The sequence below is a fragment of the Macrotis lagotis genome, chromosome 2, assembly GCF_037893015.1.
Source record: "Macrotis lagotis isolate mMagLag1 chromosome 2, bilby.v1.9.chrom.fasta, whole genome shotgun sequence".
Taxonomy (NCBI): domain Eukaryota; kingdom Metazoa; phylum Chordata; class Mammalia; order Peramelemorphia; family Peramelidae; genus Macrotis; species Macrotis lagotis.
Window position 1 is genome coordinate 18,807,177 of NC_133659.1, and position 27,940 is coordinate 18,835,116.

General features: G+C 45.2%; 1 protein-coding gene across 1 annotated transcript in view; it reads right to left on the reverse strand.

Moving 5' to 3' along the window:
* The window catches only part of HOOK1 (hook microtubule tethering protein 1), a 43,975-nt gene extending 16,568 nt beyond the window's left edge, over positions 1 to 27,407 (reverse strand). The window contains exons 1-16 of the mRNA XM_074221305.1: positions 27,236 to 27,407; positions 23,291 to 23,376; positions 18,603 to 18,675; positions 15,589 to 15,639; positions 13,988 to 14,120; positions 11,807 to 11,874; positions 10,540 to 10,599; positions 9,056 to 9,139; positions 8,071 to 8,237; positions 6,940 to 7,080; positions 5,683 to 5,884; positions 4,984 to 5,094; positions 3,020 to 3,107; positions 2,860 to 2,920; positions 1,675 to 1,815; positions 142 to 235 (exon numbers count right to left, since the gene is read on the reverse strand). Coding sequence (XP_074077406.1) covers positions 142 to 235; positions 1,675 to 1,815; positions 2,860 to 2,920; positions 3,020 to 3,107; positions 4,984 to 5,094; positions 5,683 to 5,884; positions 6,940 to 7,080; positions 8,071 to 8,237; positions 9,056 to 9,139; positions 10,540 to 10,599; positions 11,807 to 11,874; positions 13,988 to 14,120; positions 15,589 to 15,639; positions 18,603 to 18,675; positions 23,291 to 23,376; positions 27,236 to 27,295 — 1,620 coding nt within the window. The 5' untranslated portion in view covers positions 27,296 to 27,407. The remainder of the gene's footprint in view (positions 1 to 141; positions 236 to 1,674; positions 1,816 to 2,859; positions 2,921 to 3,019; positions 3,108 to 4,983; positions 5,095 to 5,682; positions 5,885 to 6,939; positions 7,081 to 8,070; positions 8,238 to 9,055; positions 9,140 to 10,539; positions 10,600 to 11,806; positions 11,875 to 13,987; positions 14,121 to 15,588; positions 15,640 to 18,602; positions 18,676 to 23,290; positions 23,377 to 27,235) is intronic.
* Positions 27,408 to 27,940: the final 533 nt, after the last annotated feature.

A 27,940-nucleotide genomic window follows, 5' to 3' on the forward strand; every position in this document is an offset into this window, starting at 1 on the left:
TGCAGATATATACGGTATTTGATGGTAGCTTCATTTCTAAGACAGATTTGGAAGTGAAAGCATGAAAGTCCTTTGCCTTCCCCCATCCCCCTACCTGTTAGGCATCACATGCAGAACTCCTTGACTTTTAAAGTTACTTACACTTTCCCCTTCAGGTTTGGGTCCTTGTTCTTGTAGAGTCTTCTGAAGGTCTTCAATCTGCTGCTGCAAACCTCTAATATATTCTTTGCTAAGCCTATGACAAAAAGAAATCATTTTCACTCATTTGTATTTAAAGATGGCACTCTGGCATATGAAAGCAGTCCAGGGCAGAGCAGTAAGAGACCCTGATTCTAGGCTGAGCCAAGAAAACCAAGACAGGTGGTAGGCAAGGTTAAGATGGGGGGGGGGGGTTCAAGTCCACAACATAAGTAGACCCAAATTAAGAGTTTGATAATCCTATTGTACACAATGACTTCAAAAGCGCTTTATTACAAAAACCCTGTAAAGGAACTTCTGATCCATTTTCTAGATGTGGAAACTGAAAACACAGGGTAAAATGAGTTGCTCATAGACAACAAACAGCTGGACTAGAACTCAAACCTATGTTTCTCCACTGCCCACAGGGACATTTAGGGCAATCCCCCAAAACTCCTTATTTCTAAGGGTCCCTGGATCATTCACTCCTTCCCTCACCTTAGGGCAACCTGAGGGTTGCCAGATCTCTCCACCCCCTACAGCTGAACTTTCCCTCTGTGAGCTTGTCTCCTCACAACACTCACAGTTCATGTTTGTATTTGCAGCCTAAACTTAGCATTAAATAAATACTTTTTCATTCATTGACTCCATTTTCCCATTAAAAGAGATATGCAAGACTTTATTCATGTCCAAGAGGGGCACCAGGAAGGAGAGAGGATTTTGGGTTTGGAAAAAAGCAGAGAAAACTTCTTGGAAGAAGCCACACCTGGGTGATGATCAACTATACTGGACTGCATTTCAGCAGTACAGTAATCAAAGACAATTCCAAAAGACTTTTGAGGGGAAAAAAAAAATTCAAATCCAGAGAAGGCATTGTGGATTTTGAATGCACACCAAAGTTTACTATTCTCAATTTTTAAAAGTTGTCTTAGCTAGCTGTGTGGCCTTAGGTAAGCCATTTTAACCCCATTGCCTTGCAAAAACTAAAAAAAAAAAAAAGTTGTCTTAGGTATTCATTTTTTGTTTTTCTCTCCCATTTTGCTCTGATTCTTCTTTCACAGTGAAGACAGTAACCTAAGTGATTATCATCCCTAATTTTTAAAAAGGAATGACAAAGCATTGATTAAATGCTGCCAAATTAAGTAGCCTGACTATATGCTAGAGACTTCTTAAGTCTTGCTCAGTGAGCTACTCCTGAAGAGGAGGCAGTCCCAGTTCAGGCTGCAGTGGGCTCCTGGAACTGCCGGGTACTCTGAGTGGGGCAGTGACTGGCCAGGGTCACACAGCATCTTTCTCTCTCCCATGATGCTATGTCCAGATTTTCCCACCCTGAATTCAGGATCAGTTCATCTGCTGTTGAGAAAGAAACAGCCTTAACTCTTTTTCCAGAAAACCTAAGACTGTTTCTCCTGGGGCCCCAGCTCAGCAAGGGAGGGAACGAGGAGGGAGGGAAGGAAGGAACGTGGTGGGGAAACCAATGACTGATAGCACAGTGACCTTTGCTCTGTCTCCATCTCGTTGGTTTTCCGGTGTTTCTCTTCTAGCTGTTCTTGGAGCTCCGCAATCCGTTCATTTTCAGACCCTTCCTGCTGTAATCGAAGCATCTTATTTTCATGCTGAAGACGTATAAACACTTCTCTGTTTTTGAAAAGTAGAAGCTCAGTTTTAATTCTAAAGGTCTTAGGAGTTTTCCCTTTCGTTATTTACATTTAAAAAAAATTTTTAAAATTCAGCTGTCTATTCAACTGTTTATTATACAACCTGACAAAAGTGGTGAGACCCTCTGAGAGGGGCAACCCATTGCCTAAAAACATTTAGAGATGAATTATTCTGACACTTAAGAGAACCTTGGAAAATTCACGAATTCCTGATCAACTATTATTTGTGACAAACTGTCTATCAAGATTCAAAGAAAAAAAAAGCACAGTGGATGCTACTATAAAGTGTAAAGTTTCCTACACAAATGAAAAAGGAATATGAATATTTTTACCCTCTCAATATAAGATCTTATTTCATGAAGGTGAAATAAGGTTCTACTCACAAATGAATATAAAATTCTAAATTGGAACTGATCTAGATGTATGAAGTACAAGCCATGCCTAAAAATGTTCATTTTACCCATGAAAAAGCCACATAAATTAATGAGAAGTAGCAGATGCACTCCCTGTAGAATTTGAGAAGTCATTTAATCCTGGCTCTCATAACCTAAGTACCAAGCAAGAAAAACAGGGGCTGGCATCATATCCAATGTCATGAGAAAATAACCCTGGCCTGGGGGGAGGGGTCTACACTGAAAGGGGAGGGGCTTAATCATTTAGGAGCAGAACCCAGTCTGGAGGCCAGATGCTCAAAATGGTCATTCTGAATATTCCTGAACAAGCCTGAATGAAGTCTGAACGTAAAGAAGGAAAAGTGACAAGCTGCACCTAACTGAACAGAAGCCAACAGGAAGCGTTCCCAGAAATGTTAATGATGTTCAAGACTGGGATATGCTGAGAGTGGGAGCTAGGCTTTCTCCACTCAACTTGTAAATCCCCAAAGCAACTTTTGGAAAGCTGAAGCAAACTAGTTCACCCGCTGAACAACCTCCCAGCTCCACCATTCAATTTACAATCCGGAGAAAACTTTTTTTGGAATGGTCACAGTTAGCAGATCTAAAAATTCCACTTGACACTTTCTTACCTATATTCGACTGGCATAATTTCAGCAGCCAGGTTCTCAAAACTTGCTGAGACAGAGGTACCTGCAAAGACAGAGTCTGTGAGAAGCAAACCCTCCTCGAGGAAGCAGGGGGGGCCAGATGCGGCCTCTCACCGACCTGCCGCCAGACGGGATCACTGACCTGCTTGCTTGAGATGATCCTGCTGCACTTGGGAACACCGGAGCTCCTCGTTGGTCTCCTTCAGAGCATCGCGTTGTATGATGAGTCTCTAAAAACAAAGGAGGAAGGGGGGAGTTGGATGCTTTTCAGGGTCAGTTACTGTCATCTCTGCAGCCCCCTTCCACAAGCTGCTAGGGATTCCTGGAAATGTGCTGCCTTGCCCAAAGCCCCTGCCCGGTGCCCAGAGAGGTTTTTCTGCCTGGCCTGAAGCTTCTCCTCTTCAGCAAATGCACACCTCCTATTTCAGATAATTCTGGGGCTAAATCTCAGGTGGGTAGAATCAGGGCAAATTCTCCAGTACATCCCCACTGATTGGTCTTCACCAGCCATCCTGGCAGCAGCCTGGGGGCAAGCATTTCTGGACTCAGCCAGGCTAGTTGAGCCCTCAGAGACCAGTCTGCCCATCCCTGGGCCCAGGAGGCCTGTTAGCTGTGCCTGCAGAGAATAGGGCTCATTTTTCCTAGTCATAAAGAGACCCTGAGGGGAGATTTTCTGACTGAATCCTCACTGTCCAAGGCAAAGTCCAAGCCCAACATACTTCCTGGCTGTATGATTAACCATGGGCAAGTGACTTCATTGTTTGGAGCCCATGACCTGACTCAGATTTTTTTTTTTCGATGAGACATCTAGGGTTAAGTGACTTGTCCAGGGTCACAAAGTTAGACTGAGACTGGATGTGAATTCAGGTTCTCTTGACTCCAGTCGACTTTCTTTTAATGACTCTATCGCTTAGCAAAGCAGGACCATAAAGGCCTTTGGAGTGTCCTCAAAATGCCAAGAATCCTAGAGTAGAGGACAACCCTCATGGGTGACTTGACCCCTTCTGTCCTATGAACCCATCGGAAAAATAGCAGCCCCTTCAGCCTCAACACTGAGTCTCATGAGGCAGGTTGTTCTGCTTCTAGTCCCCTCAGACCCCAGGAAGCCTGTCATACCCACTGGGTCTGAGTAAAATGGAAGCTTGGAAGCAAGCCTCCCATACTTGTGGAAATAGCTGGGGACGTCTAGGTGGTGCAGTGGATAGAGCACCGGCCCTGGAGTCAGGAGTACCTGAGTTCAAATCCCGCCTCAGACACTTAATAATGACCTAGCTGTGTGGCCTTGGACAAGCCACTTAACCCCATTGCCTTGCAAAAACTTAAAAAAAAACCCATAGCTACCAAGGTCAAATCTTCTCTCCTATGGGTAAATGTCCTCAGTTCCTCCAACCAAAGTCTGGAGAGCAGGAAGGACCGAAGCTTTTTGGAAATAAAAAAAATTGGGGGGATTTGAAACAAATTTTCCTCCCTCACCCTGGAATACGCCAGAGACCTAGAGTTCAGCCCAGAACTTGAAGTCTTGATGCTGACCCTGAGTTGGGTTTACCGTTGAGGCAGCACAAGGAATCATTTCATGGCAAGAGAGGTCTCCTGAAGCAATAGAGGGAATGGGGATCAAGGGGGAGGGAGAGCACAGAAGAAAGAAGGGTCGTTGGAGGGATGCTCAGGAATGCAGGGGGTGGCAGGGACTGTACAGATGGGTCTTCATATCGTAAGTTATTTTAAAATTGTGGGAAAAACCAATGTACACACAGAAGCAGGGCCATGAACTACCTATCTGCTGGACAAATTCTGTCTTATTGACTTTCGAGGAAAAAATTAAAATTGCATCAATCAATAGCTTGTACCTTATGATGATCAAATCAGAGAATGACCACAACTTTTTCTAGCTAACATTATTAGGGATCCATGACACCTCCCCTTTAGACTTTTCTGGCTTCCAATGTGGGGATAGACAGTAGACATGATTAACAGTCATGTCCAGAATGGATATATTCTAAAAAAAGACAAAGAAGCCCGGCTTCCTCAATCTCGTTTCCCATTCCCAGGACGTCCTACTCAGACTGCTTCACTCACGTGCACAGTTACTAAATGAAGAACACTCACATCTTTTTCCTTAAGTAAAGCTTCGTGCTTCTCTTCCAAGCGTTTCATCTCAAAGGCTAAAGTGTCGGCCCTTTTGGATTCATCAGAGAGTTTAAGATGAAGGTCCTGAACCTGTTGTTTAAAAACAGCAACAAAACAAGGTTTAAAATACAACACGTGGACCCTCCAATGAGGTCAAAAGGAAAGAAGTCAGGAATTTATAAAGGACAATGACAAATTCAGAAGAGAATCGAACCAGATCATGAGGCTGACACTGGGCCTGAAACACTTCCCAGCTGGACTCGTTTCTGGACTTCAGAACCCAAATATCCTCCTGGCTATGTGACAGAACCCCACGTGATATCTGTAGAGGGCACAAAGAAGCCCCTTGGGTGACCCATGAGGCCTTGGGATTGCAAGCAGCTGAGGACAGGTCCTGAAAGTTTGCAGCAGAACAGCAATTCCTCCAGCAATGAAAAAAGGATAAATGAAAGAGCCGCAGCCAAAAGATCCCAGAAACTAAGAGGGAAGCTTCAAGCTGAACCCCAGTCAAATTATCTGCACTCTGGACTAAGATCATGTCATCTCTGTCCAGGTGTTTGACCTCCTCTCAGCAAAAGAGCAAATAAATAGTCGAATGTCCGAGGATGGGAAACCATGAAGCAAGTGTCCCCAGGGCCCTCCTACCCCAACAGAGGCGGAGCCACAAGCGGCCCTCACCTGCCTCTTGTACATTTCCAGCTGTGTGCGAGCAGCGTTTGCCTTCTTGAGCTCTTCCTCCAAGCTGACTGTGTTGTGCATGTACATCATGTTCGTGTCCTGCAGTGACTTGACCTGCCTCCTGAGGTCATTCAGATCTTGGAGCTTTTGACGATAAACCTCGACTGTAGACTCCAATTTGCTTGCTTTATCAGATGTAGTCCTACAGTTAAAAAATCAGAAATTAGAGCAAGCCACCAAAGTCCCATAATGGACTTTAGGAGGCGTCCTAAATATCACAGGGGGGAAAAATAATGGATCACAGTTAGAAAGTCAGCTGCTAACACTGGATGCTGGCCAGAGCCCTGAATGCTCAAACTAAATGACAGCTTTTGTTTTATGAGCACTTTGTAAAAGCTTCTGAGTCTAAATGAGAATCCTCCTTTGTAGACCTATATCCTGGGTTTTTTTCCCTAAATTCTATTTTTCCCTAATTCTATTTCATTATTAGTAGAATCCTTTCTAATAGTGATTCACTAAGACAAAGAACTGAATTAAAAGCCTCTCTAGAGCCTATAGATCGTTTCCACTCACTCATTGGGGAAAAAAGAGCCAGGATTTATTTGAGGTCCTCCCCCCATGGCAGCCCTCATTCCTTCTTGCACCTATGAAGTTCCAAAGTTCCACCAACACCCTCAGCATTCTCACTGCCAAAGCAAACACAAACTGATTCCCCTTCAGATTCATGTCCTTCCTCCCCCTCCCCCCCAAGCACACACACTGGAATCTGTTTCTCAGATTGTAATGAACCTGAGGGAAGGGGCTCTGTCAGCCCCCTCCAGCTCTACCCCAGATACTCAGGTCAGGGGGAGCACAGTAGCCCAAACAAGCTCTTACTCTGCCATTCATGCCTCCCCCCTAGATGAGGTGAGCCAGGGCATGGCCATGCCCCAAGAAGTCGAGAGACCTCCAAGTCAAACACTGGGCATAGATCAGGCCCCAATGCTTGATGAGGAGGAAAAGCAAAGTCAATTTTCCCCTTTCCAAAGGCAGATGAGACAACTGCAGGATTCTAAGGGGAAGCACATGCCCATCTGACCCATTTTTGGAGGGCCTCCAGCATTTGAGCTGGGATGGAATTGAACAGGGTCCCAGTGACAGTGTGGGCCTGAAGCAAGGAGAAACGGGGCCCTTCAAGAGGAAGACGGAGAACGTGAGGATGCTCTAGCACATCCCAGAACTGCATTGACCAGGGTGCTGGCACTGGCTCTGGCCCACCTGAGCACATCGATCTCATCCTTGAGGGCTCGGCTTTCCTCAGCCAGGATTGTCAACTCATCATTCCGATGCTGAAACTCAATCAGCTGCTTCTCAAGCTCCTCACAGTGAAGTCGGTAGTCATCTTTTGCTGCCTCCAGCCTTTTATAAAGAAAGACAAAGCACCAATACGTTGGGATGGTTCCTACCAGGTGTGCAGCTGATCTCTGATAAAGACAAAAATACAACTCTGGACTTCGAGACCTCCCAGTGATGGTTTGGGAAAGATCTGGAGAACAGACCTTTCAGGAAGGGAAAATGAAACACCCTGTGCCTTCCTGCTGCCATCCCCACCTTGAATTCCAAGGCTGCTACTTTCTTAGGAAGAAACCTGTGCTACTGTGGGCAGATCTCAGCCTCTCCAGGCCTCAATGTCCTGCCAGGATGACCAGGGCCCAGCAACTCCTTCTCTCCAGAGAGACAAGCGATAAAAAAGAGAGGCATCCACCTGACAGGTCTGCTGGGAGCAAAGCATTTCATTGACTCTTAGGCATGGACATTGGGATTTTTGCTTTCATGAGCAGCAGGCAACTTATTTAGTCCATAATCCTCACAGAAAATTTTAAGTTCAGGGACAGTAGATAGGCTGGTCAGATAACTAGCAGCAGGACCTGGGACCAGGTGGCTACCAAGCCTTGGAAGCCTTGGCCTGAAGGCAGACAAGCAATGTTCAACCACTGCTCGGCCCCTGGGGAATTCCTGAGACAGATACTTCTAGACCCACTGGTAGGTGTTCATTTACACTCTACTGAATTTAATGGAAATTCAGAGTTATGTAAATTTGTGTGTGTGTGTGTGTGTGTGTGTGTGTGTGTGTGTGTGTGAATACATATTTATATGGTCTATGTAAATAAGACAGATGGGGCAGCCAGGTGATGCAGTGGATCTGGGTGACCCTGATCAAGTCCCTCTTGCTTCCCTGAGTGAGGATTAGACAGGACAATAACGTATACCACTGAGGATCTGGCACACTATATCAAAATGAGCTATGGTTGTCTTCATGACAAGTGACATGGAAGGAAAAAAAAAGGAATCATGAAACAAAGATACAGCGGCCCAGACCAGGACAGTTCCAACAAACTGAGTTCCTACCGAAAGTTCTCTTCTTGTAGCTGCTCAAGCTGTAACTGGGTCTGGAAATATTTTTTGGCCACCACTGTGTGGGGGTCTTCCAAGGAGCCGTCAAGTTGATCCAACCTCTCATTCATCATCTCATTCTCAGACACCAGTGTGTTCTTCTCGTCTTGAAGGGCTGTCACCTAAAGAACCAAGACTCCTGGGTCAGCACAGCCTCAACACAAGAAGATGTCCCAATCCAAGGGCAAGTCTTCTCCCTCCCCACACCCACCCCATTAATCTAAATCTGGAGGTTGGTCTAATGATTACCACTTGGCTACAACTTGTACCTCTTTAGATCTGAACACCTGAGAGGACTGTTTCCTCATATATTTTAAAACAAGCACTATCTTACTACCGTCATCCCAACCTCTTCCATCTATGGCTGGTATTCTGAGGAAATCACTGATGTCAAGACAGCAAATGATCAACTCATTGTCTAAAATGAACATATCGCTAACCATTGCTTGGTGGCAGTATGAATTCTACTTTCAAGTCTTCATTAAGTGGCTTTGAAATAATACCAACAACTGTTGGATACAGCATTGATTCAGTGCTTAACGTTTCAAAGGCTTCACAAATCAGCTCTCATTTGACAACCATCCTGGGAGAGAGGTTTTATTAATCATCCCATTTTACAGGAAACTTAAGTAGATATTTAGTGACTTGTCCAAGGTTACACAGCTATTAAGTGTTAGAGGCCTTTATGACACTGGGCCCCTTGCTCTACTGATCACAGAGAGGAGAGGTTTAACATTACCTATTCAGTTAAACAGAAAAATTCTCAGCCTATACATATTGTGGTGAGTTATCTACACTAGGGTGGAATGGGGTCAAGGGTGGGCAGTGAAAATGTGTGGGTCAAAGGGCAAGAGGTGAGTGTCCAGGACTGAATCACACAAAAAGCACCACCACCCCCCGTTCTGCCCCAAGATCGGCCCCAACTAGCTTCCACACTTACCTGCATGTCTAGTTCTTGGCATCTTTGCTTTAGTTCCTCTTTTTCTGCTAATGCATCCTGAAGTTCTTCTAAGGCTCTTTTAAGCTACAATAGGAAAAGGTAAAAATTAAGTTTCAAATTTCTTAAACTGAAAAATGTCTATTTTGCCTGGTGTGCAGGAGCAGACAAAGCAATGTGACAGAGAGATGGACCTTTCTATACAAAGTCACATATGAGAGGCTTGGAAATAATTTAAAATGTTATCTATCTCTTAAATTTTCAGAAGATCCACACACAAAGAGGTATAATGAAAACACTACTTACAGAGCCTCATTATTTATAAATAAATTTCCACAGGAACTATACAACCCTCAAGAACACTGTATAAAGCCAACAGAAAGTAGTATGACTTAATTGACTTCTTAAAAAACAGCACAACACAGTAACCCCTAATTTATGGAATTACTAGGAACTTATTGAGGTTTATAATCCAACCTAACACACACACACACACACACACACACACACACACACACACACACACACACAGACACAGAGTAAAAATCAAAGAGTTCAAATTCAAATGCTTTTGAGGTAACTTCATGACCCAACAGACCCCATGAGCATGGCTTGGGTAGGGGGACAAAGGCAGTTCCCAAAAAAGCACCCTGGGAAGACCAGCAGGGTTAAGGTCAGTTCCTGGAGAAGGGAAATGGACAATAAAGGAGAGCATGAAACTGGGGAAGGGTGTCACACAGAGGATGAAAAGAGGGCTCTCCTGCGCTAGCAGAGCAGCTGATGGGCAGGCAGTACAACAGAGGCCTGTTATTTAGTTAGGCAAATTGAGAAGAGTGTGTACTTCCATCTGGTTGCTTAAAACTTAAGTATTTAAGATCAAAACAGGGGAGTACATGCTTTATTAGCTCTTGCAGCCCAACCAAAGGCATTTTGGCAAATGATCTCATTTGACAATAAAAGACCAATACATCCATAATCAGTTTTGCACTGACTGCCTCCCATGGGGAAAGAAATCCCAAGTCTGGGAGAGAGGGAAGTAGTCTAACCACCCTTTGCTTCTCATCCTGCTTCCCCCCCCCCCCCCAAGACCTCACATAGCTTGGAAATGGGTTATCTAGGAACAAATTAACTGTTTCTACTTGCATTGATGGTTACAAGGCAATGAAAGGAAGGCACAAGGATTTTTATGGGAGGCTTCATCTCATCCAGCAGCTCCTTAGACATCTGATGTCAGAATTCTTAATCTTCCACTTCATAACTGTCTCTGGGGCAACAGATTGCCTCTGACATCACCTAGACCTGATTCTATCCAAGTGGCCCTACCACATTCTGAAGGGAAAACACAATCACCAGGCAAGTTTAAAGCTCTTCACACAGTGCTGAGCACAGAGTAGGTGCTTTGTAGAGGCGGATCATGAATGTCTACTTTGTGCCAGGCCCCACCCATTCTGAAAGGAAGCATGGGAGCCTCTGAGTATGTTCTTTACCTGATTTTCTAGCTCTCCAGCATCACTTGAAGCACAGTTCACTATTTCTTTACTCATTAACTATGAAAGAGAAGGGTCAAAAATCAGTCAAACACAATAATAAAGATCAGCAGCAACACACATTTAAAAACTTAGAAATGGCTATAATAGTCTGAATTTAAATGACTCCTAGAAGATAGACTTCTCAAGAATCAGAGTGGACCTGAAAAGACTGACGGTCAAGCAGAAGAGATAAAGAAAAGGTGGACATCTAGGTTCAGGGTCCTAGGGAGTCTCCCCGGGCAGCTCCGCTGGTGCCTGGCTCATGTCATTGGACTCTGCATTTCTAGGCTAGGTGAGAGATCAGCCCCAGAAGCAGTGGCATCCAGGTCACATATATTTGCATGGCAAGCCACAAAAGTGTCTGTTTGATCTCTGACCTGGGCTGTTCTGAGCTTAGGAAATATGCACATCGGCCAATTAAATCAAGTAGAAGGATGGCATAAATGCCAATACTCAATATTTTGGTAAAAATTACAAATTTTAACTGAAAAATCATAAGCCTGGTTTTAGAATGCTAATAAAATTAGTTCCAGCATTAAACATTTCAAAAGTACAACATACTAAATGACTACCTATTTAGAAAGGCTATTTTCAAATTAGAATTTATATAGATATGACAAAAAAACTGATTCTGTAAAACAGTCTCTCATATGTACAGGTAATTCATATGTATATGTATGACAGACTATGACACATTCTTTGGAGACAAATTAGAACTGCACAAAACTCTAACAAGATGACAACAGATGCAAAAGTATTCATTAAAGTGCTAACCATGTACCCATTAAAGGTCGACTACCCAATGACTCCCTAAATATCATCCCTCTCAAAACCTGCTCAGGCACTGCTGTCATTCAGAACACAACTGTTTTTGGCTCTTGGTCCATCTTCCCTGGCCTCATCTTTCAGGGTCCAAGGGGTACCAGGGCCACAGATTAGAGGAACCTAGGGGAAAGCCCGAACTGTCAGCCTGAGAAGGGCCATCAGCTCTGACCCCTTCCCTTCCTGCAGACGTCCATGGGCTCCCAAGTTGAGGCTTGAACAGCCCTGGCTCGAGGCAGCCCAGGTAAGGGGCTCCATCTCTCCCTCAATCGACCCACAAGAATTTCTGGGGGCTTACATGTGTGTACCATCTAAGTCTGATTTTCCCCCGTTTCCCAAGTTCATGAAATGCTCCTTGCCACCTGTGCTCTCCATTTCCTGTTTTAATCACCCTCTCACTTACCTCCTGGATAGCAGTCATCACAACATGCTGAACAGATTCTTCAAGAGTCATAATTTTCTGAATGTGTTCTAGGGTACAAAGTACACAAAATGTGAGAAACACTTGCCTTGTTCTGATCCACAATAAAAAAGAGCCACAAAGAGTGAGCTACTCCAATCAGCCCTGGGAATGGCCTTCAAGAAGCTCAGAGTCTTGGGGGAGTTTGAATCAAGATGGTGGAGTGGTGGCGGGAATTCCCACAAGCTCCCCCCAGGCCCCAGACCACTCCAAATACCTTCAAATAATACTAACCAAATTCTAGACTGGCAGAAACCACAAAAAGACTGAATGAAGGGAGGCTAGGTGGCACAGTAGACAGAGCACCAGTCCTGGAATCAGGAGAACCCGAGTTCAAATCCAGCCTCAGACATTTAATAATTACCTAGCCATGTGGCCTCGGGCAAGTCACTTAACCCCATTGCTTTGCAGAAAAAGAAAAAGAAACTGACTGAAACAATTTTCCAGCCCAAGACAATTTGGAAGATTTGTGGAAAGGGTCTATTGAACTAGGATTGTTGAACTAGGGCTGCACAGGAGTAAACCAGCATCAGTCTTCCAGGAACAGATAGAATGTCTGAGTCCCCAGGGGTGACTGCAGTTTCCAGAACTCTCAGCCCAGGGATTAAGAAGAATAATCGGGAAATTCAGTAGGAAAACTCTGCCACACCTGAGAGTGAGTGGAGTCCAGGCTAGTGCAGGCTTCAGCACAGAATTCCTCTTTGGGAACCAGGAGCAGGTCTGGGGAGCCATCTGGCAGCTGTTTCTGAAGCACTCAGCCCATAAACGGTAAGGGAGTCAGGGTAGACTGCAGAAGTCTCTCCGCTATCCCTGGGGTAGGACTGTTGCTTTGCCCACACTCAGATCTAGGTCACCTCTGGGGCCTACTGCCATAGTAGAACAAAGACCCTCATGGTTCCAGGGCAGAGGGGAGAACTTGTGGTCAACTTGTGATCAGGAGAGCAGTCAGAGTATCTCATAAAACCTTGAAGGAATTGAGGTTCCTGGGGTTGTCCCCCAAAACAGTTGTCAAAACAGCTTTCCCCTCAAAAGCTTGGGATAGTGCATGCATCCTCCACCCTGGAAGCAGACCCTCCCCACCCCCAACACCTTAACAAAGAATTAAAATCAGGTCATAGGTTGGGGAAATGAAGAAACAAGAAAAAAAAATCTGACCCTAGACAGCTACTGTGGTCATACGAAAGATCAAAATACACACTCAGAACAAAACAGTCAAAGCTTCTGCATCCTAAGTCTCCAAGAAAAATATAAACTGGGTGGCACAGAAGATAGAGCACTGGCCCTGGAGTCAGGAGTACCTGAGTTCAAATCCAGCCTCAGACATTCAATAATTGCCTAGCTGTGTGGCTATGGTAGAGCTCAAAAAAGATTTTGAAAATCAAGTCAGGGAGGTAGAGGAAAAATTGTGAAGACAGATGAGAGCAATGCTGGAAAAGCATGAAAACAAAGTGAAAAAATTACAAAAAAAATACTGAATAATGTCTTAAAAACCAGTTTGGATCAAATGGAAAAAGCAAGCCAGAAGGTCAATGAGGAGAGGAATGTCTTAAAAAAATAGAACTGACCAGATGGAAAAGGAGATGCAAAAGTTCTCTGAAGAAAATAACTCCCTCAAATGTAGAAGGGAAGCTGATGACTTTGTGAGACATCAATGAACAATAAAACAAAACCAAAAGAATGAAAAACTAGAAGACAATGTGAACTATCTCACTGGAAAAACAACTGACCTGGAAAACAGATCTAGAAGAGGCAATTTAAAAATAATTGGACTACCTGAAAATCATGATCAAAAAAAGAGCCTAGACTTCACTTTTCAATTGCCCTGATATCCTAGAAGCAGAGGGTAAAATAAAAATTGAGGGAATCCACCAATGACCTTCTGAAAGAGATCCCAAAAGGAAAACTGCCAGAAATATTATAGCCAAATCCCAGAATTTCCAAGTCAAGGAGAAAATATCACAACCAGAAAGAAATAATTCAAATACCATGGAACTACAGTCAGGATCACACAGGACTTAGCACCGTTCACACAAAGGGCTCACAGTGTTGTAGCACAAGTCCCCACAAGGGTCATTTTCAGGAATCAAATACCACCCCCCCGCACTGTCCACATTGCACAAATACCTTGTTTCTTTTCACAGTTGACAGCACAGCCTAAAATAAGCTGTAATAGCCTGCCAAGCTCCACAGGGTCTGAACGTTCAGTTATTTGGCTTAAATCAGGTAGAAGTTCTTCAGAAATCTGTTGACCTAAAAACTGTTAATATCAAAACGACATTGAGTCAGTTATTTAATTTTATGTAATGCAAAGAACAAATCAATGACAGTTACAATCTCATTTCATAAGTACACATTTTATTAATATAAGAAAAACATTAAAAGTTGCAGTTTAAAAGCACAAATAAAGTCTCAAAGATTGGGATCATTGATTCAACAAAAAATTAATAAAGATGAGTTAGAAAAGTAAAAACAAAAAAAGTATACCCTAAACATCAAGGCAAACTATAAAACTTTGTCACAAAATGTCACTTTGTGCAGCTCTCAGCAGTCAAAAAATGTAACAGAGCCATCATACAGATTTTTAGATTGTAAAAATGTGTAAGTCAATGAGGCCTAGTGACATCATTTTTTGGTAAAGAATAATTGGAAAGAAAAACCTGCAGAGATCTATTTGGAAATGTATGGAGTTCATCTTTCAATTCTCAAATGAATATAAAAAGCACTCTGGGAAATGGGTAAATTTAGATAAAATTCAGAGACAGTTTGGAAAGAAACCTCTCAAACAGTTCTTTTTTGAATTAAGAATACCTGAGTTCACACTCAGATACTTCCCAGCTGTGTGATGCTGAGCAAGTCCCCTGACCCTATGTGCCTGTTTCCTTATTTATAAAATGAGTTGAAGAAGGAAATGGCAAAACACTCTAGTATCTTTGCCAAGAAAATCCCAAATGGGGTTATGAAGAGTGGTTCACAATTGAAATGACTGAACAACAACAAATAATTGTGTAATGAGTTTAAAAAGGTATCGAAATTATCTTGATAAGAAAAATTGCAATATTCTTCCTCTCAATAATGCAGGAGGCTAGCCGAACCCATATAATGAGCTTTCAGGCTCTTCCTGTCCCAAACCTTCAGGCTAAGGTTGACACAAGGCAATAAGTCATATTCCCCACTTTTCTAAGTGCCAACACTATGGGCAGAGCAAAGACCTTAGGAAGTTTACAGTCTAATGCAGTTTCTTGATACAAGGTCAGACACTGGGACACTGGATGCTCTCATCATGCTGCCACCTGTTATCACCTTATATGAACTCCCTAGTGGTAAGCAGTGTTGTTGTTATTCAGCATTTTCTAGGCAAAAATACTATTCCTGCCATCAGTTCATTTTGCAGAAGAGGAACTGAGGAGGATTAAGTGACTTTCCCAAGGTTACATAGCTTACAAATATCCAAGGCCAGATTTGAACTCAAGTCCTCCTGACTCCAGGCCTGGCACTTTCTGCACTAGGAAGTGCCCCATAACTGTCAAACTGACTGGTCATCAATGGTCAGAATGTCACAACTTCTGAAAATGAAGCTCGTTTGAAAAAAATTAAGCTCAAGTAACAATTGAACCATTCCACAGTGACTGTTAGAAAGAAAGCAGTGTTCATCTTCCTGTTCTGATTATAACCAGATTTGAATGAGAATCAAAATTAAAGGATAGGTAGTCATTCACTGTTCATACCTCATGATAATAGCTTGTAATTCCTTGAAGAACCTTCTTCAAATTACTAGCCTAAAATGCAAAAGGATGACAAAGATAAACAGATGAAACCAAGAACCATCTGTTTCATACTAATGTGAATGTCACAAATTTTCTCCTAAAGCAGAGTTCCACCATTATCTATCTATCAATCATCCAGTATTTGCCTTATGAGCCTGCCTTGGGCCAGATGCTATCCTAGGTGCTGGAAAAGGAACCCTCTGAAAAAGGCTCTGACCTCTGTCCCCAGAGGCCACATGTGCACATCTAAGAAAAGCTCTGGGAACACCCAGGTGCAGAATGTGCAGGTTGGCAGAGAGATTCCTGAGCCTGAAAGGACTCACTCAGAGTGGTACTGCCAGGAAGTGCCAGAGGCAGTCCCCCCCATCCTACCCCCTCCCACCGTGGGCTGAGTTACCCCTCCCATCTAAGGATGTGCACGGTCCAGATACAGAAATGCCAAACCCAGGGTGATCTTCTGCAGGAAAGCACCAGGACACGTCCAAGAAGGCTGCAGGAGACCCCACAGGTATATACATTAATTTACACACCACATGGAAGCATCAGTTTGTCTTTTGGTATTTGTATTTTTAAAGTATTCCTCAAGTACAGTTTAATCTGGCTTAAGCCACATCTGAGAGCTGTCTTAGGCTCTTCCCAGAACCTTCTGGTCCATCTGTTTGTCCGCCTCCTGGTCTTTATAAAAGTCTATGTCCCTAAGGCTAGTGCCTAGAGATAGCCAGGGGGTGCCAGAGGGCCCCAAGCCAGGAGGATCTGAATTCATATTTGACCCCAGATGTCAGCTAGCTGTGGGGGACCTACTACACGTCACCTTTCTGCCTCTGTTTCCTCATTTGTATGAAGGGAATAATAATAGTGCTTAGCTCCTAGGGTTATTATGAGGATCCAAGGAGACAATGTCTCTAAGTGAGCATTATAGAACTGTGAGTATATTAGATTGTGAGGTCCAGGATTCCAGGACCTGTGAACTGACTCTGTGGAAGCTCAGAAGAGACAGCAGGTGGTGCGTGAATGAGGAGCAGCGAGGTCAGTGGGGCTGGCAGCCAGACAGTGGCTGGTTCTGGAGGTGCTTCCGTTCCTCCACTCTCCTGAAAGAACTGTGGCTGGCAATTCCCCTCCCCCTTGGTCTGGGCACTGTACAAATCAGCTGCCACCCTCTTGTTGCCCATCCCCTGGTGGCATTGAGGCACCACACCCCCACTTCCCAAACCCCTGACTGCTCCATTGAGGTCAGCCCAGCACTTGGTGGGGGAAGGTGGCGGGGCCCCCTCCTTCCTGCACACTGCTGGCTCCTGATATACACCTGCCATCATCTACTTCATGGTCAATAATAGACAGCACCTAAATCTTTCCGGCCAGGCCCACAGCAGACACATAGCCAGATGATGTAGTTGAGCTCCGGCTCTGCCAGCACTCCCAGCAGCTGCTGCCTGATCTGGTCCTCCAGACTGACTCCAAACTAATTTCATGGGAAACTCCATTATATCCAGGTCCTGGCCAAAGACCTTTGGGAACTGGCCTGTGTTGGACCCCTGCTAATCTAGCTCAGGTTCCTCATCCTCCTGGACCCAGCTCAGGGGGCCACAACCTAGGATACATCCTGGCCTAGACTGGCCAAGTCTGCAGTGCTCCAATGTCTCAGACTTGTCTCTGTGTGCAAGTTGCCCTCCCCAGGAGTGGGATTACCTCTTGTTCACACACAGCAGAGAAGACAAGGGCTTACCTCAACAACACTCTCCATGTTCTCATGTGCTTTCCTCATTACAATACTAGGAGGTCAAAGTACAGATGCTACCATTCCCATTCTACAGACAAGGAAACGGGCTCAGAGTGTCTAGGCAACCTGTCTCACTAGCATCAAGGACCACACTCACACCATCATGTCTTCCCACTGCTCCCCAACAGCTCTGGATAGCAGGATGGGCAAGAAGTCAGGGAGAGGGAAGTGACTTGTCCCAGGAGCCAGGACATGGCCTTCAAGCAAGGGGATAGCTCCCTAAAGAGTGCCCAGGGAGTACCAGGTCAGACAGCAGATGGTCATTTTCTACCCAGAAAAGCCCTACAGTGTGGGCAGCCTGCATCTCTTCTTCTTTTCTTCCCTGACTTCATCTATCACTGATTTCTCAGCCACTAGAATGGCTCACTGTTAGGACAACTGGCTCATAAAGGTCCAAAAGGCTTAAAATTTGTGTGAAGTCTTTTGTACGTCAAATACTAAGTTTAATACTGATCTTGCTGTTGGCTGACTAATACCAAAAATCTCTGACTTGAATTAACAGCCAGAACATGTTTACATATTAAAAAGCTCAATATACAGTCTGAATGTTATAAGAAAAACTTTAGAGAAGTTCTAACTTTCATCAACTTCCACTGAGGGTAGGGAAAACACTAAACTGACTTCCTCCTTTGGAAAGGGAAAAAGGAAAAAAAGGAACATGAACTTATATTTTGTAATTTTTAAGAAGGAAATGCCCACTTAGTAGGTTTAGTTTTTTTCTGCTAAAAACCTTTTTTTTCTCTTTGTACTTTGAATTGATATATTTAAGAATGGGATAAACTTGTACATTCAATTCTTGTCTTTGATTTAACTGAGATGAGTCTATGTAATTAAATTAGATAAAAATATATGAGAAAATAACTTTTACTTTTAGATAAATTCAAATTATTTTAAGACCACATCATAATTTTTTTTAGGAAATTTAATTCAGATCAGATTTCATTAACTTATGAAAGCATAAGATCATATACCTAGGGTAAGAAGGGAACTAAGAAGTCATCTAGTAAAACTCCCTAATTTTAGAGATGAGGCTTAACCAAAAGCCCAGGGAGAAGAGGTGAGTTTCCAGAAGTAACCAAGTGGTATGCTTTAGAGGCAGGATCTGAACCCAGGTCTTCTGGCTCCAGACACAGTACTCTTTCCATTGTACCAAGATGTCTTTGAACTTCAGCAAACTAGTCAATGTCATCATGGATACCTTTATTCTCCAATTGTCACCAACATCTTCTTTGATTCGGCCTAACCAAGATTCATTAAACCAAGCAACGTCTCTGAAATAAAAGACACACAGAAGCCAACCATTAAAACGTTTGAATACAGTGAAAATACATCAAGAATGCTCAACTACTTCACCAAGAAAGCAATCCCTTTACTATTCAAAGCAAACAGTGCTCTCAAATATTGAACTGAATAGTCTTTGGGGTCTACTCAAAGTTACTTCTTGTATAAAGCTTTCAATATAATTACTATTGTGCATAAATAAAATGTGTAAGTACAAGCTCATCTTCGATTCTAGAACCATAACCATAGGATAGGGGAAGACAAGTTTCTGCTCTGTCATTTTTATTTTTGCAAAGCAATGGAGTTAAGTGACTTGCTCAGGGTCACACAGCTAGGTAATTGCCTGAGGTCAAATTTGAACTCCGGTCCTCCTGGCTCCAGGGTCAGTGTTCTATCCACTGTGCCACCTAGCTGCCCCCCCATCACAGTGCTTTACTGCAGCTAAATTTGGAGGGTACTGTGGGACTCTGGTTATCTATAACATTTATTCATTCAACAAATGTTTATTGGTCTATCATCATGTGAAAGCTGATATGTAAAAATAAGACACACTCTGTCTCAACGATTTTCTCATTTAGGAGGAGAGGAAGGAGCTCATGTCTTTGATATGCCAAGGGATGGGAACAAACTAGGAGTCATCAGGGTTCTGAGGTCGGGAAGTCTCCTTCCATCGAAGGAGATCAGAGAAAGTTGCCTTGAGGAAATGGGGGATGTCTAAGATTGTTTAGTGGCAATTGTGCTCTCTGAAAATATGTGCTACCAGAGAAACAGTATATTTTTCACCCAAGGTCACACAGCCAGATAATTATTAAGTCTCTGAGGCTGGATTTTAACTCTGGTCATTCTGACTCCAGGGCTGGTGCTCTATCCATTGTACCACCTAGCTGCCCCCAGAGAAATCGTATTAATGTTTTTTTTTAATCCTTTCTCAAAAATCAGACATGGCCATGACCTATATAAAGCAATTAAAAGATTTTGACAAAGTAGCCTATTAGTAACCAGTTTAGCAGAACCAACTGGACCAACTTGATAGGTTGCAATCCAGGGTGGCTTAGGACACTCAGTTCCACTCTCGATCTGATGTCGAAGTAAAGGCTGAGAATTTTAACACTAAATCGCACCAGGTTTGTGGTGACTATGATTTTAATAGTTAGCTATAAAGCTTTACACATAGCAGCTTTCCCAAAAGAACCAGAGTCAACTTCCTCTTCATTTTTCAAGGGCACTCTGCTCTTTCCCCCCATGATTCTTTCTTCTCTTCCAAATTCATTTCTAATATGAAATATTAGAAACAAGAGGTAGCTTCTTCACTATTGGTCCCATATTGGGACTTATTATCTTAGGAAGTAAATGAAAGAAATTTGGCTAGCCATACTGAGATTATTTTAGAAGAATGAACATAAAAATAAAATATGAAATATACTGGAATATATGGAATATTCTATATAATATATGAAATATAAAAACAAAAACAAATGACAACTTCAAACTTAAACCTAAAATTTGGAACTTTCTAAGTACTTTTCTTTGGGGTTGCAACTTTCAAAATCATAATTCCCAGAAGTGTATCTGAACAATAAAATCCTGTTTCTTGCTAACTGAGTTCAAACTAAGATTTTTCTATAATAGTAAGATTTCTGGAAAAAAAAATGAAAATTTAATCAAATATTTTTAATAATAAAAACCAAATTTATATTTTAAGGTTAGATGAAATATATATATCTATATATATAAAGTTCTCCCTTTCTTCATTTATCAAGTTAAAATGTAAACAAAATATCATTTTAAAAAAACAGAAAGGCTTTATAAAAATTACCCAATTATTCTGCTTTTTCACCTTATAAGACTGATATTGCCATAAGAATAAAAATTCACTTTCACATAGAGAGAAAGAAATTGTTAACTCTAACTTCTTACTGATGTCATCCTACATATTCTTATTTAATTTCAAGTTTCTCCACTTAACCTCCTGATTTAAGGTAGTTTCTTCCACATGCCTTTTATTTGGCTCCCATAAAACAAACTTCTATAATAGGTGAATTTCATTTTATTCACCTATTTCTCCCCCCTCCCATGCCTTAATGAGAACTGGAAGTGACCCGGGTTATCTGGGCCAGTAATCAAGGAGCACACAGAAGTCCTAGTAAGCTGGAAAATCTTTGACCCAGAGTTTATAAAGGCCTCAGATCACCTGAGGACAAGACCCTCAGCACTTGGTAGCCAAGGTCTTCATGAAACTATGGCCTGAGCCAGTGGAAGGCTGCCCTCTGTGTCTGTCACTATGCTAGGCACCAGCTACTGCTCTCCAAACGCTTACATGCTAATGGGCATGCTCCCCAACACCTTGGATGGCATCCCCAGTGTGTTTCCAGCAAATCATCTGCAAACACTGAACACCGCAGAAAGGCTAGGTTTCCCTTTTCCAGCGAAGCCAAATTTTTTTCATTTACTTCCTAAGATAATAGGACTCAAGACTTGCTTTGGTGCTCCCCTTCATTTGTCTGACTGACACAGAACAGGAGAGAGGTGGTCTCCCTGGGTTCTGATCCAGGCTCAAGCTGCTGCAGCTTCACCTCCTCAAATGCAAAAACAAAAGCAAGGGATAAAAGTGGGGGTGGCAGTATGGGAGGAGATGATCTCTGAGATTTCTTTCTAACTCTAATCCTATGATGTCACCTCCATTTATGTGTGTTGCAAGTTAAACATTATTAAACATGATTATAAAAAATGCATTTGCCTTCGAATCGTGGTTTCTGAACCCCTCCCTGGCTCATTCCTTTTCTAGTTTACTGAAAAGGTCAGTAATATTGCCAAAGCTGCCCTCCACCCTCTCTGTCTTTCATCAGTAACTTTTGGGTTAGTTCTAAGACTTTCAAAGCAACATGCTGACCTTCACTGACAAAAGGCAAGGTTTCAATAAAAACTAGAGGCATTATTTTTTTTCTGTGACTTCCTTCACCTGTGGTTAGGGTCCAAAGCTTTGTCTACATCCCTCTTCTCATGGGTGACATCATCTCCCTTGCGCTCAATCACCAGCTGTTAGAAGGGGGTTCCCAGATCCACCTGTATAACTCTATCGGTCCATCTTGCTAGCTGGCTACCCCTATCTCTGCCAAGCTAGCTAGCTACCAAGCTATGCCCCCCTTCCCATTTTCTCCTCTGATCTTCAGCTCTATATCACCACTTGACTGTTTTAAATAGATTTCAAACTCACCATGACCAAAGTAGAAATGACCATCTTTCCTGCCCATACTCTCACCTGTCTTTTAAACCTTCCCAGTATTAGAAGGCACCATCCATCCTTCCAGTCAGTATCATTCTCTCAACCCAAACACCTGGCTGATTGCCAAGACTTCCTGATTCTCCCTGGCACCATCTCTCCCATCTGCCCCTTCTCTCCATTCAGATGAGAGTCATTCTAGTTCAGTGGTCATTGCCTGGACTCTTGCATCAGTCTCTTAACTGATTTTCCTGTATACAGCTTTCCCCTCTCCAAGTCTTCCTTTACAGAGCTCCCCCATCATGTCTGTGCTTCAGTAGCTTCCTCTTATTGCAACTAGTCTTACTCTTCCATTTGGTATTTAGTTTTTCACAGTTTAGCTCTCAACAACCTTTTCAGGCTTGTCAAATACTGCACCTTCCCCTTCAAGTAACTGTTGGTCAGGCCCAATTGGCTTTAATGTTCTTCACATTCATCATACTAATTGAGCTTGTTTGATGCCTGGAATGCCTCCTCGTTTCCCCTCCGTGAAGTCTTTCCTGATAACCTCAGTAGTCAGACCCTCCCTACGCCACTCCTGAAAATCAGTTTGTGCTTCTCTGGTATATATTCATGTTTATTTATTTACACATATACATGCAATCTCTCCATAGAAAATGCAAAGTCAATAGCAGAAGGGAGCAGTTCATTCTTGGCTTGTTCTGTTCATCATAAAGCCCAGTATCTGCCACACTCTAAGAGACTAAGATGCTTCATCAAAGGGTGATGACAAAGCTTATACTTCTTTCTGAAGAGAAAGCTAAGTTTGTGGTCCAAATGCCAAATTACAAACTCCTCTGTTTCAGACTTCAAGCTCTCTTGTCTGTCTGCTCCTTTTGGCTTCAGCCCCTTTCTAGCTGCAGGTTCCATCACCAGCCCACCAGAGAGGTTGCTGCTGATCTCCCAAGCCTCCACCCCTTACTTGTGGCTGTGTCTAGAATAGACCTCTCTCTGGCTCCCCCTTAACACACAACTCTATCCCCCCCCCCCTTCCTTTACCTCTCTCTCCCCCAGGCCCACAAAATGACTTTGTCTTTATTCTGTCCTTACTCATCTATATACAAATAGTTCTGCATCAGAACTAAGGTGCTTGAAGGCAGGGACTGGCCAGCAATCCCTGGACCCTCATTAGTGTGGTGGGTGGCACACAGTTAGATACTTAATGAACACTGGTGGAGATGAAGTGAATTTTAAAGATCCTTAAAAAAAACCTGAGAAGTTAAAAAAAGATTCCTATTAGAAAATAAAGCTGAAGTGTTCAAATGGAAGCTAAGCAGGTAGAGAAGCCTCATGCATCTCAGTAGCTTCTCAAGTATTCAGAACGACAAAGGACAAGCATTACTTACATCTGATGAAGAACTTGAGCCATGGCAACCCCATTCGTTAACTGCCGGACATTCTTACAAGGGGCGGCAGTATTGAATGTCTGCAACTAAACAACAAAAAACAGAATGAAATGACAAAAATCAAGCTGATATTGAAAACAAGACAGAAGGGGAGAAGGGGAAAAGGCCAAAAATAGCTCTAAACAGACCCCAAGAAAATTCAATCATCAAATTTCCCTGGTTACAAAATATATTAAATAAAAATAATAATCCACCTATCTTTTATAAAATCAGTGAGACAAAAAAAAAAAACCATACAATTTAAAGGTGTATTTCTTCTCTGGGCAAAAGAGCAATAAGCCACCCAGGTAGGTGAATCTGGAGTGGGAATGGGGGTGTTTTTTTAGTAACTAGAGGGTAAAATTCTCCCTGCCCCACCACAGCAACTTTGAAAACTGCTCAATGGAAATATACTCCTTGAAGTAGCAAACTATTTAAAAAGTATCTTCTCCATTTGTGACTTTAAAATTCCACTCACACATTACCACCTTATGACATGCCCAAGGCTAGAAAACTTCAAGTCTAAAACTGTTTGCAAAGTATGTCATTTAGTTCTGAAAATAAGAAGAAAAGGCAGTCTGACAAGATGCCTGCTGTCCCATTATTGGCCCCATGCCAGGGCTAGCCTGAGGCTAGTTAACCTATAACAGGGCCTTGTAAACCTTCCTCAGGGCATGAGAAATCAAGCTTCCTCTAGGGTGGTTTCCATTTTGTATTCATTCTGATTTTATTACTGTTCCATTTCAAGCTGACATTATCACATGGACACTGTTCTACACCCTGACCTGGGAAGGGAAGGGACTTCACAGGCCAATCTATACCAAGGAGAGAAAGTAAGTGATTAAATGGTAGTGAGAAACAAGATTCCCTCCTTAAAAAAAAAAAATCAGCATTAAGGACCGCCAGGAAAATTTTAGTATGAACTCCAAATTTCCACAATTCAGCCAGAGAACTTCCCTTCCTACCAGCTTCTTTGTTCATTTGATCCCAATCCCCTCTCAAACATAATGATCATATAACTCCTTTCAAAGTATCACTCCCCAACCTCCTCCAGCTCAAACAATCTTTTGGCCAAGGTGCAAATTCCTCAGTTTATACCTGCCTGCCCTAGAAAAAAAAAAAAACCTACTGCCTTCTTAAGTCTATTTTTTGAGAATGACTGTTAATTGTTTGGCTAGAATATGGGAGTCAGCATTTCTATGTGACTTTAAGGTTTACAAAACACTTTACAAATGTTCTCATTTGGTCCTCACACAACTGATTCGCTCAGTGTCCCACAGCAAGTTAAATGTCTGAGGCAGGATTTGAACTCAGTCTCGCAGGCTCCACCACCCAGCTGCCTCTTCCGTATAGCTAAGGCTGAATCTGAAAAGATGGTGCAGACAAAAGTAGAAAAGGCTTATTATCAATAAGCCTGAGAATAAATTCTGAACCTCCCCAGGGGTCAACAGGATAAAGTTAAAATGCCTTAATCTTAAATACAGAGCTATTAACCACCCCATTAGTGTTTTATTTGCTGAAATCTGTTGAGAAACATCAGCCCATTCTGAATGGGTATGGTATTCTGTGAAACGTAATAAGCTAATTCCTCTTTCCCTAGCTAAGTTATCTGCCCTCAGTGCTCAGATGCCCATATTGAGGTCAGCTTCATCTCCTGACAGTCATACAAGACAGAAGGGCCGCTTAGCAGATCTTAATTTAGTTACAAAATAAATTAGATAAGAGTAAAATGTAATTTCATTTGGATAAATTGAAAAATTATATAACCAAGTGCAGCAAATGAATGAAAACAGTGGGGGGAGGGGGAAGAAAGGGCTGGGAGGATGGAGGGAGCCGTCGTCTTCATACTACTTAACAATGAGATTTAAGAGCAAAGCCTCTTTAGTGTGTGACCCCAAAATAACAGCTATCCTCCCAGGGCCACAAAGGAGGTCCTCCACTAATCCCAGGGCCAGGCAATGACAACGGAGTCCTGGGAATTGCTCTTATTTGCTTTACTCTAAGATAACATTGAAAGTCAACTGTCAAGGCTGAAATGCTGCTTCTCATCCATTCCCTTTTCACTAGCCCAACCTGACAGCCAGCTCCCATGCCTGGCCCCTGGAATCCTTCTGAGAAGGGCTGTCTGCATCACAAGCCCCCCTCCCCCAGTCTGCAGGGCCCCACTGGGATGTTGCTGTCTGACAACCCAACTGGGGCTAGAATTCTTCTGTCCTTGGTGCTGCTGCTCCTCTCTGTCTACAGTTTCCTTAATTTCCCCATTATTTCCACTATTCTTGGTCTGACATCTAAATGTGTGAATACATGAGTATGCATACATGCATTTGGAAACAGATGTATACACCACATATATGTTCACACACACACACACACACGACTTCTGAGCTCTGAACTCTCCCTGAGGCTCTGGGCTCCCACACCGGGCCTCCGAGGTAGCTGAGCATTCCTGGTCACCCCACGATGTCCTACTGCTGTCTCCAACTCTTCTGACTCACCCCACGGCACCTGCCCAACCTGCTCCTCCCCAGCCTTCATTTCTATGAACAGCCCCAGCATTCTTCTAGTCTCTCAAAGTCAAAACTTCAGAGTCACCTTTCGACTCCTTTTCCTCATCCCCCATTTGGTCCTGGGTCTGCCATTCGCACTTCTTTCTAAGTGACTGTGCCTTTTCAGATGCCAAAGGCTACGCCGGACCCACCGCTCTGCTGCCATGCCGAGGCTAGGCGCTTTGGCTTAGGACCCTCCCTCCAAAGCGGTCCGGCACAAAATACAGAGTTGGGAGCCGTCTGAAGGCGCTGGGAGCCCGAAATGTCCCAGCAGCCCCAGTCTCGGGGCGAATCGAGCAAGAAAAAATTTAATCAGGACCAATGTATCCGTTTCAGAGCAGCCTCTGGGCAAGGCAAGACTAGAAGACCTTCATCTGAAATAATCGGGGGTGGATGGCCGGGCGGGCGGCAGGCGCATCCCTGGGGGCCATGTCCAGGTCCGGGTCCGGTGCGGCTGTGCCTGGGGGGGGGCTTGGGAAGGGCAGGGATAAAAGGGTTTTTTTTTCCCCAGGAGCCCCGCAAAATGGTTAAGAGCCTTAAATTCACTTCCTGTGAGATGGGCTCAGGGAAGCCGAGGGGGGCTGGCTGGGAGCGGCTCCTGGGGCTCCCGGGGCGGCCTGGCAGGGGGGCGGCGGCAGGGACCCCCGGGCCATCCCTAGCTCTTGCCTCCCGCGGCCGTCGGACCCTTCACGGGCCACACGGGCCCTTCCCCCAGCTCCCCTCGGGCCCCGGCGGCCGGGGCCGGGCCCCGTTGGCACAGCCTCGAGCCGGGCTCAGTACAGACACAAGTCCGGGACCAGAGGGCGGGGCGGGGCCCCGGGGCCAAGGCGCAGCACCCGGACCCGCGGCCCCGGCCCCCCCCCCCCCCGCTCCCCCATCGGCCCCTCACAAGGCCCGGCCCGGGGGCCCTTCCTTGCCTTGGTGTCACAGTCTTCCTGCCCGGCCCCCCAGGCCCCCCGGCCCTGGCCCCGGCTCCGGCTCCCCAGGCCCGGCCCCCGCCCGGCCCCCGCCCGGCTCCGGCTCCCCAGGCCCGGCCCCGGCCCCGGCCCGGCCGGCCCGGCCCCCCATCTAAGTCCGAGGCTCAGTCCGCGGCCCCGCGGACCAGGGCGGACAGGCGGCTCCCGGCTGGGTGACCTTGGCCGAGTCACGCCCGCGGCGCCCCGCCCGCGCGGGTGAGTGTGAGCGGCAGCCCCGGGGCCGGGCCCACGGACACACGCACCCGCCGATGTGCCGGGCCGCCGTGACCTCACTCAGCCCCGGCGGCGCTTCCCGGGGGCCCCCTCCGGACCCCCGCACCCCGGCCCGGGCCCGGGCTCCCGCAGGGGCGGCGGGCGGGGCGGCGCGCGGCCCCGGCGCTCACCCAGATCATGAGGCTGTCGCAGAGCTGCACCTGGGCCCGCGGGGCCGGCGGCCCCTCCATGACGCTCCTCAGCCGCCGGAGCCCGGAGCCGTGTCCGCTGCGGCCGCGCGGGGCTCGGGACCTCGGAGCCAGCTGCGGCCGCCGCCGCCGGGGCCGCGCGCTACGTAGGCGGCGTCCCCCGGCGCGCCCCCGCGCACGCGCGCCGCCGCGCCCCCGCCCCGCCCCGCCCCGCCCCGCCCCGCTCACCCGTCCCAGGGAAGGCGGCGCGCGTGCGCGGGGGCCCCTGCAGGGGGAGGGGAGGGGGGGGTGAGGAGGAGGCGGGGCCGGCGCGAGGGCACGCCCCCTGCGTCCGGGCCAATGAACGCGAAGGGGTGGGGCGGGTTTGTGACCTGCCGGGGGCGGGGCCTCCGGAGACTTACCTGGACTCACCTCCAGCTCCCTGTCCGCGGAGATGGCACTGGGCCTGCTCCAAGGGACTGGGGGGTGGGGTCCCCCCGAAGCACCCCCACAGGGCCTGGCGCACGGTGTCCCCCCAGTGCCCAGCACCCAGTGGGGCTGCTTCTGCCTCTGTGTCCCAAGTGCCCAGCACCCAGTGGGGCTGCTTCTGCCTGTGTGTCCCCCCAGTGCCCAGCACCCAGTGGGGCTGCTTCTGCCTCTGTGTCCCCCCAGTGCCCAGCACCCAGTGGGGCTGCTTCTGCCTGTGTG